General features: G+C 46.5%; 1 protein-coding gene across 2 annotated transcripts in view; it reads right to left on the minus strand.

Moving 5' to 3' along the window:
• Nucleotides 1-12,379, minus strand: part of LOC106601199 (myosin-10) — a 62,268-nt gene that overhangs the window by 18,225 nt on the left and 31,664 nt on the right. The window contains exons 4-14 of one of the 2 annotated variants that reach the window (XM_045720409.2): nucleotides 10,341-10,368; nucleotides 7,899-8,001; nucleotides 7,481-7,513; nucleotides 3,745-3,837; nucleotides 3,251-3,314; nucleotides 2,327-2,425; nucleotides 1,962-2,105; nucleotides 1,781-1,876; nucleotides 682-800; nucleotides 379-531; nucleotides 74-247 (exon numbers count right to left, since the gene is read on the minus strand). In XM_045720409.2, the coding sequence (XP_045576365.1) occupies nucleotides 74-247; nucleotides 379-531; nucleotides 682-800; nucleotides 1,781-1,876; nucleotides 1,962-2,105; nucleotides 2,327-2,425; nucleotides 3,251-3,314; nucleotides 3,745-3,837; nucleotides 7,481-7,513; nucleotides 7,899-8,001; nucleotides 10,341-10,368 (1,106 nt within the window). The remainder of the gene's footprint in view (nucleotides 1-73; nucleotides 248-378; nucleotides 532-681; nucleotides 801-1,780; nucleotides 1,877-1,961; nucleotides 2,106-2,326; nucleotides 2,426-3,250; nucleotides 3,315-3,744; nucleotides 3,838-7,480; nucleotides 7,514-7,898; nucleotides 8,002-10,340; nucleotides 10,369-12,379) is intronic. The other variant, XM_045720410.2, reaches the window with a different exon arrangement.

Genomic DNA, 12,379 nt, shown 5'->3' on the forward strand with positions numbered 1-12,379 from the left:
AAGAATCTGATGAAGTTCCTCAGACATAATCTTGAGTAAAATACACCTATATGTGTAAAGATGAAAATCTGACCGGTCTCTCAATGAGGTCGATGCAGGGCTGCAGGTCCAGGCCGAAGTCGATGAAGCTCCATTCGATGCCCTCCCTCTGGTACTCCTCCTGCTCCAGGATGAACATGGTGTGGTTGAACAGCTGCTGCAGCTTCTCGTTGGTGTAGTTGATGCACATCTGCTCAAATGAGTTCAGCTAGAGGAGGGATATGGGGAGAGAAAGAGATGTGAGAGATGAGTATTACAGATCAATAAGACAAGACAGTCCCTCTTGGACATGATTATATGTCTGCAACAAGAGATTAATGATCTTGAAAATAAGTTTACCTCAAAGATCTCAAAGCCAGCGATGTCCAGGATGCCGATGAAGGAGGCTCCCTGTCTCTTGGTCCTGTCCAGGGCCTTGTTGATGCGGTGGACGAGCCAGCGGAACAGACGCTCATATGTGGCCTTGGCCAGGGCTTCCACTGCAAAGTCAGCCTGAGGAGAGAACCAGAGAGAGATAGACGACAGTCTGCTGGGTACCAGTCTGTTTCTTCTTAGGCCAACTTCATGGACCTGCATAGATCAGTGTTAGTGAATGCATTAACAGGAGTGTACAACTTATGACAACTGGAGAACAGCTCCTACCTGTTCTTTGGTCTGGGCCTTCTGGACGTAGTCTCGGCCCACTTTGATGCGGGGGGACAGAATGGCCCTGGTAAACTCCATCACATTCAGCCCCAGCAGGTGGCACAGCTTCTGAGCCACTGGGAGGAGAGACAGGACATTGGGTTACTAGTGACCCATCAGTGTTGCAACCTGGAGATGGGCACAGACAGAGCCTTCTATACAGTACAAATAGAGAGCTTTGTATGCAGCCTAACCAGTCTCAAATCAAAACAGTTGGGGAAATGTCAGACAGGAATATATAATGAAAGACCTCAGTAAAGCACTACCGCTTCATTTCACCCCACCTACCCAAGGATATGGCCACAGTCTGATGTATGATTCATCAGTTAAAAATCACCAAGGATAAATCTCAGCAGAGGCACATCCATTTCCCTAATGACAACCAAACTGCATGGCTTACCGTTATAAACTGACCATTAATGCAGAGCAACGAGCCAGAAAGAAATGAAAAATGACACATTTATTCCTACTAGCCATCTCCTTCTGAAGTAAAATATAGACACGCAGCATGAGCCCCGGGGTATAACATACCTGCTATGGACCGCTACAATGTGCCTGCATGTCTTTATATTAATAAAAACCGGACAAAGAGCTCCAGCCTAGACACTGTCACTGCAGGAGTTCTGAGGAATCTGACGTCTGTTCAGTGAAGTGCCTCTGCGCTGCCAGACTTCATACTGTACTAAGGACAGACATCTGGAGCTGCTGACGCGTTGCTATCCTTGTCTCAGCCACAACGGTGAAGGATCACTCTACTCTGCTAGTGTTGTGATTCCAGCTGACTCACACTAAGGCCCAATACTGATTACAGCAGAATTTTAATGAAGCTGTTCTGCAGTAAGTTATGTGGACCAAGTGGACTGTTTTTGAGACTGAGCAGCATATTGTGGGAGGATGATCAATGATGAAGACTTGCAGCCCAGAGAGTAAGCTCACTGTAAACTGGGACAATGTATTTTCAGCTGTGTGGTGAGAAATGGTCAAACTTAAGCTGGATGATTTCAAAGTGCTGGAGTGTTGGTTGGATTATGTATGGCCTCTGAGGGTATGGCATTACCTGTGTTCTCAGGCATGGAGGCCTGGTCTGTGTTCCTCTCCTTCTTGAAGACAACGTTACCAAACTGTAGTACTGCAGACACCACCTTCAGCATGCCTGCAACCACAAGGGAGAGGGAATCAGACAAGAGGCAAGGAAAGACATTGATACTACATGTATGGTCTAGGGTGTGTGTACTCACATACGATCTCCTCATGGGAGAAGCTCATGATGTGCATGGCATCCATGGTCTCCTGGAAGTTGTCCTTGTCCTGCTGGCCAGGGATGGTAATGTTGCCGTTGGACAGGAAGCGGTAGTTGTTGAAGCCCTCCAGGAGCAGGTCAGCTGAGAGGAGAGGGGTAGGGGGAGACAAATCAAAAACCAGTACTATAACAAAACAGCCAAGACTTATAACATGAGGAGAAATAATGGTATAAATGGTATATAAAATATTGAACGAGCCATTTCTGGCACAGAACACTGAAAATAAAAGACATAGTTGTGATTCTTCTTACAGAGACACTACTGACAATCATTATAATTGGAATGGTGTATAAGATACTGACTTTTGAGGTGCTCCCCGGCTCCTGCCAGAAGCTGGTAGAAGACATGGAAGGTCCTCTCGTCTTTGGCCTGGCGAACGGCCCTGGACTTCTCCAGGAGGTCTGGTAGTCAGGGAGTTAAGGTCCAATGGAGCAATGCCATCATTCCTGTGCTGGTAAATGGCTTACTGGTTATTGTGCCATGCCTAGCAGAATCTTCTCAAACATACAATGGATTGGTATGAATTGCTGCTTCTTGCTACACTCGTATGATATACTGTAAAATAATAAGTGTTTATTTCTGTTAACGCCAATCTCAATAGACTTTAATATGTTAAATGCGGTCCCAATCTAGAGATACTGGGCATAATTTACTGGCCCTAAAACGGTAAAGTCATGTGTTTCTGATCACTTGTGTCTGAGTACAGGGTGTTTTGTCTAAAGAGCGACCATTTTGGGCTTCAGGCAAGAGCTCAACTGGACCTTAGTTTTACAGGAGACTGAAATGCCCACTGAGTGGGTTGCTATTTAGGCAGTGTTTCCAGAAACCTTGACTACCACCATCTCAGAAAGAGGAATGCCTGTATAGCACAAATCACACTGCTTTATAAATCATACCTTCTGCAACGCCAAATCTTCTACAACATGCTATTCTTGAGGGACACAAATTTGACATTTCTCACAAGCATAACGACCAGATATAATTCAATCTTAGAAAACGAAAACCAGCATTCTCCAAAGTCAACCTACACATGAATAAACAAAGGCTGAGTATGAATATATCTAGCTCTAAGAACCTAAGTCTGTCCACTATCTGGTGAGCACTCTGCATTGAAGTGAGGCACAAATCCCAGAGCCCCTTGAGCCAAACCCCGACTATGTATGTACATCTGCAGACTCCTGCATCCCCTCCCCCTTCACTTCCCAGTCTCCCATTTCTGAGGATACAGGTCTCGATGTTGGCCCCAACAATGTAGCCGGTCACGTCAAAATTGACTCTGATGAACTTGCCCTGTAGGGAGGGATACAAAATCTGTAAGGCAGCAGTTCTAAACATTGTGTGACATTGTAGGCCTCTGTGAGCCCAAAACACAGTCCCCACTGAGTGAACAGTATCACTTCTGCAGACATCAGTGACGCATAATGTCAGGTCTGGTCGGAAGTGGGGATACACTGTGTGTGTGTGTGTGTGTGTGTGTGTGTGTGTGTGTGTGTGTGTGTATGAGTGCCAGGATTATAGAAGATGGAAAGCACATTGCCGTGCTCTTTAGCAGACAGTGTTCCTTCATATACTTTTTCACTGTATTCTGGAGAGCCAGGTCCTACAATGCCTATTTACACAGAGGGACTGTTTATAGACCGTCTACAAATGTGTACCTAAAACACAGTACAGCTATCACATTCAAGACTATTTTTATCCAAGTATAGCTTTTTAAACTTACGAAACGTGACGAGTTGTCGTTTTTCACCGTCTTGGCATTGCCAAAGGATTCAAGGATGGGGTTGGCTTGCAGAAGCTGCCGTTCCAGCTCGCCCTGTAAAGTGAGGGAGAAACTGAGTGATACACAGCCAGTTAATACCGCCACCACCTAAACCAGCCATGAACCGCTAATGAAAGATGTATTAAATCGGCATGGACAAGTGCCTTTGCTTTCACCACAGGGTGGACACGGGAAGTAAAAAGAGTGTGAGAATGGAACCTCTGTTATGCAGTAGGCATCTGCTATATTTCTACTGAATGAATAACCCATTAAAAGTATGATGTCAGTAAGACAACATTGTACCCAATTATTTCATACAATGTTGAGAAACACTAAATGTAAACCATATGGTTCAGCTCATCTGCAAAACCGAAAATTCTGTGCAATCTTGACTGAGGCTTTCTTTAATAATACATTCCTCAATATCAATACCAGTCTTTGGAGAGAAAAATACTTTTTGTTTGACTGAACACATAATGATGCAGCACTGGAATCCTCCTCAAAGGGCCTGATCATAATGCTCTTAAAACAGATGTGGTGGTCGTGTTATGCTCATATTAACATCTGGGACTAAATATTATTCAGTTTAGAATATTATACAGTTGAATAATATTATGTCCAAACATACACCAACTGATCAATTCGAGCTATTGAGCAGAGTGAATACAAGCCTACTGAATGAATCATGTAGACAGAGGTTTATATGCTGCTGCTGGTCATGTCCATCACAGGTTGGAGGGCATAGCCAACCACAGGGCATAGCCAGCCACAGAGCATAGCCAGCCACAGGGCATAGCCAGCCACAGGGCATAGCCAGCCACAGGGCACAGCCAGCCACAGGGCACAGCCAGCCACAGGGCACAGCCAACCACAGGGCATAGCCAGCCACAGGGCACAGCCAGCCACAGGGCACAGCCAGCAACAGGGCACAGCCAGCCACAGGGCATAGCCAGCCACAGGGCATAGCCAGCCACAGGGCATAGCCAGCCACAGAGCATAGCCAGCCACAGGGCATAGCCAGCCACAGGGCATAGCCAGCCACAGGGCATAGCCAACCACAGGGCATATCCAACCACAGGGCATATCCAACCACAGGGCATATCCAACCACAGGGCATATCCAACCACAGGGCATATCCAACCACAGGGCATATCCAACCACAGGCCATAGCCAGCCACAGGGCATAGCAAACTGTCTCACAGTGCTTGAGAGGCCACTAGTCTACTTCTTCACCACAAACAGAGAGGACAGAGGGTCAAAAGCAGTACTGCCTGCAGTAACTAAAGTGAGATTTTGGGGTGGTGAGAGCATTCCTGTGGTTGTGACGATGCTCACACGCACCCTCCACTTCCGGGAGGCACTGCTGTGACAGGGGCGGTGGCTACTTCCCAAATCCGCGAGCGGTGGGGGCATTCCACCATCCCGCACCTCGCCCACTTTACCCTCTCTAACCAGGGCGCTGGCTCTGTTGGCACAACAGAAATAGCACTGCAACCAGCCAGCCTGTACCGCCCTGGTTTCTCTTCGGGGATGAGACACTGGGGCCTGGTTTTTGTTGACCCGGTGGGCCAGAACTTTCTGTGATTTTAAAGGTTGGGGGGTTAGCGCTGCCCAGCCCCACCACAGATATGTGGGACAGGCTCAGTCTACATACGGGTTAGTGAGAGAGTGGTGCAGAGAGAAGTAGGGCTGCTGCCAGAAGGACTGGGGATTGGCCCACTTAAACATACTGCAGCCTCTACCGTGTAGATGTGTCCCAGCCAACCCTGAAGCGCATCCTATAACTCAGGTTTCTAGAGTTTGAGAAATGCACTACAGAGCATACATACACTAAAACCCTGGTTCCAGACAAGACACAGTCTTGACAAAATGTTTTCTGAATAGTTAAACATGTCAATGTAAGAGAAGGGAGCATCACCGGGGTAGTTTGTGTTTAATTAGCACAATGACTCCACATATAAATCATTTCCAGTGGAATGAGACTGGAGTTGGGGTGCCTGGCGGGGCAGAACATGACGTGAGGACTATTTTTCTTTCAGGAGCTCAACTCTGGGTGGAAATCAGATCTAAACTGTACAGATCACATGGAGGTATTGAGTTCCTCCTCCCACTGTCTGGAGTCAGAGAGCTGCTCCAGTCAAACCTCTCTCTGCTGATGGCTGGACGCTAGGGAAGGGTCATGTGTACATTTTCACTCCCTCTCTTATCCTTTACCTACTACACTGCACAATACCTCCCTAATGCGCACACATTGTATCAGATCAATGCAATACTTCCACTGCTCTGCCCCACTGAAAAAGCCCCAAGCTCCTGGCTACTGCGTGTCTGGGGTCCACTCTTCTATCAGAGCTGCTACTTGGCCTCCAGCCTCCCCTCTCCTCCCTCCCATCATCCCCTCGCTCCACATTTGTCTGGCCCGTGCTCATAGGGACCCTAACTGGACACAGAGTCAGCGTGGTGTGTGATGGCAGTGGGCTGTAGTGGACTGGTGTATTCTGGCCCAGGGACCCAGGTACACAGTTACAGCCAGGGTAACGCCACACATCAACACTGTGTAGTACATATACACAACCTGGGTGAGTGTACATTTTTTTAGGGGGTGTTTAATCGTAGCAGCATCTGCTTCAGCAAAGCATAGCTTTACAGAGAGGAAAAAAAAGGTTTTGGGAAAGAAAAATAGCTCCTGGGCAAACTGAGTGGGGGAACAATGAGGGCCAGTAAATATCTAATTTACACTCAGAAGTATCCACAGTGGAGTATTCCGTTGGAAAGAATGCTGTAATGTTAGAAGTCTCTGTGGGGGAACAGTTGATCATGAATCAAGCTGAAACATTCTGCGCGGTGTATTAGTCCCAGGTGAGCCTCCACTGTTACTGAAGCATGCCCATGTTATGCAGCAGAGAGACAATAGTAGCTTCATTTCATTCCCCAAGATGTCCAAGTGAGGATCGCGATGGAGATAGGAAGGGCAAAGCATTCCCACATCACTGACCCACCATGTGCTTATTGATTAGGAACAATCAAAAGCAACAGCTACTCACAGACTGTACTGTAGGACAGGAATCCACTGTGTGGATTCAGGTGTTGTTACGGACACGAACAGTATTAGCGTGGCCGTGGGCATTAACCGTGCATGAAAGGTATTTGAAGCTATGCCAAAGGCGTCCTGAGCTAATCAAATGAAAAGCTAGCATGAATAAAGGAGAATGGCTGAGATATTAGAGGGTTGTCGTGGCAGAGGGTTTGAAAAGCCACAGTCTGATGTGATTCCACAGTTCACACCAAATCCTCTCATTGCCATGGACATTCAAAGTGGGGATGACAAAGATAGATATGACTGGAACCTAACCACAAACAGCACATGCATATGGGGTTAGTTATTGTAAGGTCACAGGAAATGAACAGCCACTGTGTTTCAAATGACAAAATATTTGTTTCACTTTTTAAGGTTTACTGTATGTTGACAGTGTTGGGCATTTCCTTAAAATAAACCTAAAACAACTGATAAAACACAATCTAATACAAGTCTGTCGGTTTGATAGCAGACCTAAACGTTTTGCCAGCATAAACAAATACCACATATACCGTAGCCAGCAGAGATAAGTTCATGGGAAAGACAGTACAGTTTGAATTCGGAAGGGCATGCAAAAACATCCAAACTGAGCACAACTGTTTTAGAAAGTGGGGAAACACTTGCCTGGAGCTTGTTCAACGCTTTAGGGGATTCGGGCTGTTTGTTTCAGGTAATAAACAAAGGGAAGGGTTAGACCTGGAGGTGCTTATGTCAAACACAAGCCATAAGCAGTGAACCTACTGGTGGCTAACATTATCCTGCTAACATTTGGCTCTGACAGAATGGCACTGAGCACCACGGAGCGAGAGCTGAGACCGTTCAGGTTAAGGTGGTACACAACAACAAACTGATTAGACTCTATTAGAGGAGCTACGTTAGCCATTAGCATCAGGGGTCATTAAACTAGAACATATTGTTTCGAAGTCAGTTGAGTACACACTGTGGTACAGCCTCTGCCTTTGGGTCCAGCATGGACACATTGGAGGGTTTAACAGGAGGAGTTCAGTAAGGGAACAGGGAAGGAGGGAATGGAAACACTCACAGGAATGTTGTGGTCTTTGCGTCCTTTGTGTGACGAGGCGACGTGGGCCAGGTACTGGATGACCTTTTTGGTGTTTTCTGTCTTGCCGGCACCCGACTCGCCTCTGTGTGGAGGAGACAGACAGGACCAATACACACCAGATAAAACAGAGGAGGAAGAGAGGATGGGGAGAGAGAGAGGAGGGGGGAGTGGAGGGATGAGGGAGAGCAAAGAAACTGGTCTAATCTACTACCAAGCAGGCCTCATAAAATAAATAACATTTCAGCACTGTTGAACACTTCCAGCAAATACTTATATAACCCTTTGTCTACTGTTATAAATGTGCCTTTGGTTGCCAGACAGAGCCAAGCTTCCTGGAAGGCTTCCACATATAATCTCAACCAAATACAGTCAAAATACATAAATGACCCAGCCCAGCCCATAGGCTCATCATGTCAGATGGGATGGCTCTGCTCAGCCCTGGGACATACTATAGACTAGAGAGTCTGATACTGTTTGTTTGTTTTGCCTGCTCTGCTCTGTCTGATTTTAACTCCAGGGTCCTGTGGTTGGCTGGGCAGGTCTCCAGGGTTTCTAGGCTCTGCTTTTGGCACGGCTCTAATGACAGGGACGTCCACAGCTCCGCCAGGACCCAACTCTCACTCCCCTCCAGACCCAGCACTCAGCCACATACCCGTGGCTTTACCATAGCCAGCTATTAGCTCTCCACACAGAATGCTGGCTTAATGGATAAATGGCCAGAGTGCAACTCAATTCGAGTCTCCTCCTCTACACTTTGTATATTGGTGGTGTGGGGGTATAGTGTAATATATGTTAATCAAATGCCATTTCAGATTATTTTGATGTCACATTACAATTGTGAGAACAGTGAGATGTTGTAGGTTGAAATGACAACATCAGATTTGGGCATGGGACATACTTTTCTTCATTCCAAGCAGACTGACTTTCTGTATTAGTCACTCTTCTTGTTCAAGCACAAGGTAGCCAGGTCATCAGTGTGTGAGGCCTGTGACTCTTGCATCAGTGTGTCACACTCTTAAGGTGAGAGATTCCACAGGTCTGTGGCCCAGTGGATCACTTCCTGTTCTGTAAACCAAATTACTTACTCATCATGTGGACTGGCATGTAAACCAGTTCTCACTGGTTTTCAACGACAGGGAGACTGGATTCTCTCTCAGATAGTACAACAGAGTAGGTTTCTGATCGGACATGGCAACTTTATAAGATGGTGTAAGATTGGTGTGCTTATTTCTGTGATAATGGGAGGGTCTAAATGAGATCATTGGCATATAGCACTCAAGCACTCGGCAGGTAGTATCCAGGCCAACAGGGGGCGTAATTGTTTGAAGACTGTGTACCAAACCACACTCATAACTCCCTGTACTCTGCACAAAGTTCCTCAAAGGCCAACTTAGTTCCATAACTACATCATAAAGCTTTTTATATCTAGTCCATAATTGAAAACCAGCAGGATGGCAGGACCTGGCAAATCACTTCAGTATAACTCCCATTCTGACCAACTAACAGATGCTAATGCTGCTCACTTCACTCCCACATACTGTAGGCTTGTTCTGCCTTCTTCCCTGAGTTTAAGAGCTCGACTGTAAATCTGAAAGGAGTGACTGGGGTGCAACTCTGCATGGAGGAAATCTCCAAAAGTGAACTCAAGGACAAGAGGGGGCATGTCACTGAGACCCTACTTAAGGTGCAGCCACATCAGTCTCAGCTTCAGATAGGTTACTTTTCCAGCTCATAAAGCTGCTGTGTCTCCTCTGGAATCGGCCCACCTTAAAAAAACAACCTCTACCCTCTGAGTCCTCTTTGTGAGATGGTGTCAGAGGAGGACTTGGCAGGCTGAGGCGATCTGTTTGCCTTACTGGGCAGTTTAATGAGGTAATGTTTCAGGAGCAGGACAGCTAGCATACTGACGGAGCAGAGCAGAGGCCTCTGAGAACATCCTCAGGCGTCATCAGGGCATTAGCATAATGCAGTTTAGATAAAGGACTGGGCTGATAATAGACCTCTGATGTGGAACACTGAAATATACACATAACACATTTTTTGATATGTTACATTTTGTCAATGTCATTACCCCCATTTGATTACCTCGACTAACCTGTATCCCTGCACATTGACTCGGTACCGGTACCCCCTTTATTATAGCCTCGTTATTGTTATGTCATCTTATTGTGTTACTTTTTATTTTATACTTTAGTTTATTGAGGAAATATTGTCTTAACTCTATTTCTTGAACTGCATTGTTGGTTAAGGACTTGGTACGGTAAAGTAAGGTCTACACCTGTTGTATTCGGCGCATGTGACAAATACAATTTGATTTGATTTGAAAAGCAAGCTGTTTTCAATCATGTAAAATGTTTCACTGAAATGTGAGTGAAAAGGATGTCAAGAGAAATGATCCCAACAGAGTAGTAGGATACTCACGTGCAAAGGATTGATTGGTCTTCGCGATCTGTGGGGAAAAAACAAAAAGACAGAGTCAGAATCAGCCTATTCCACTACAGATAATGTGCACACTCACATAGGCCATTTCATGACATCCAGACAAGAAAGGAACACCCCCCATGCAGTGTTTATGTCAACAGGAGTCCCCTGGCCTGTAGTGACAGTGGGGTCCTGCTCTGCCCCAGCAGACACTGAGGAGTGTGATCAGATCAGCCTTACAGCCCGTTCATAAAGACTCTAGCTGTATGAGAGACAGTCATGCTGTGTCAGGATCTAAACACGTATTTCATTTCAAAAGAGATTTAGATCCATAGCAGATTGGACATGCCTCGTCCTCAACTCTGAGGGCAGCCATGTAGACTACAATCCTAGGATCCACAGAGGACTGCTCTGACACCCTGGCTCTGTGGTTGAAGAAGTGTTTGATATTATCAAATCATGCCCTAATTTTATCCATATATTGAAAAACAAGATATTCAATACGACAGAACTACTAAAGTTGAACACCCAGTTACAGGGAAACCCAGATGAAAGCCGCCAATTTGGCAAGCATCTTTCGCCACGCTGCAAGGCAAGTGTTTAATCCAGTAAACGCAAGCAATGGTTGAGGTTAAAGAGTACTGGGCCTAAGTCTCAGATGTAGCTGGATATCACTGAGTGTATACAGGTGCTCTGAAACTAGTGCATAATAATGTTTCCATAACCTTTTATTCTGCCAACGGTGGTATGATAAGATCCCTAGCTAGCTACAATTGGGGGCTACTAAATTAAATCAATATTCCATTTCATTTGGAACGGCAAGCCAGACAAAATTAAACAGGCCTATTTATTAATGAATATGAATTCAGCGGACGTAAATGATGAAATATTAAAGCATTAGACCTCTCACCAAAGGCCCTATTCCAACCCTGTTCCTGGAGAGCAAGCGTCTAGGTTTTTCCTCCAACCCTAATCAAGTGCACCTGATTCTAATAAGTAGCTGGTTGATAAGCTGAATCAGTGAGGTTACAACTGGGTTGGAGTAAAAACCTACAGGAGGGAAGCTCTCCAGGAACTGGGTCGGAGTAAAAACCTACAGGAGGGTAGCTCTCCAGGAACAGGGTCGGAGTAAAAACCAACAGGAGGGTAGCTCTCCAGGAACAGGGTTGAGGTGAAAACCTACAGGAGGGTAGCTCTCCAGGAACTGGGTCGGAGTAAAAACCTACAGGAGGGTAGCTCTCCAGGGACTGGGTGGGAGTAAAAACCTACAGGAGGGTAGCTCTCCAGGAACTGGGTCGGAGAAGAAACCTACAGGAGGGTAGCTCTCCAGGAACTGGGTCGGAGTAAAAACCTACAGGAGGGTAGCTCTCCAGGAACTGGGTCGGAGTAAAAACCTACAGGAGGGTAGCTCTCCAGGAACTGGGTCGGAGTAAAAACCTACAGGAGGGTAGCTCTCCAGGAACTGGGTCGGAGTAAAAACCTACAGGAGGGTAGCTCTCCAGGAACAGGGTTGGAGTAAAAACCTACAGGAGGATAGCTCTCCAGGAACTGGGTCGGAGTAAAAACCTACAGGAGGGTAGCTCTCCAGGAACTGGGTCGGAGTAAAAACCTACAGGAGGGTGGCTCTCCAGGAACTGGGTCGGAGTAAAAACCTACAGGAGGGTGGCTCTCCAGGAACTGGGTCGGAGTAAAAACCTACAGGAGGGTGGCTCTCCAGGAACTGGGTCGGAGTAAAAACCTACAGGAGGGTGGCTCTCCAGGAACTGGGTCGGAGTAAAAACCTACAGGAGGGTAGCTCTCCAGGGACTGGGTGGGAGTAAAAACCTACAGGAGGGTAGCTCTCCAGGAACTGGGTCGGAGTAAAAACCTACAGGAGGGTGGCTCTCCAGGAACTGGGTCGGAGTAAAAACCTACAGGAGGGTAGCTCTCCAGGGACTGGGTGGGAGTAAAAACCTACAGGAGGGTAGCTCTCCAGGAACTGGGTCGGAGTGAAAACCTACAGGAGGGTAGCTCTCCAGGAACTGGGTCGGAGTAAAAAC

The sequence above is a fragment of the Salmo salar genome, chromosome 06 (assembly GCF_965601325.2).
Source record: "Salmo salar chromosome 06, fSalSal1, whole genome shotgun sequence".
NCBI classification, from domain to species: Eukaryota; Metazoa; Chordata; class Actinopteri; order Salmoniformes; family Salmonidae; genus Salmo; species Salmo salar.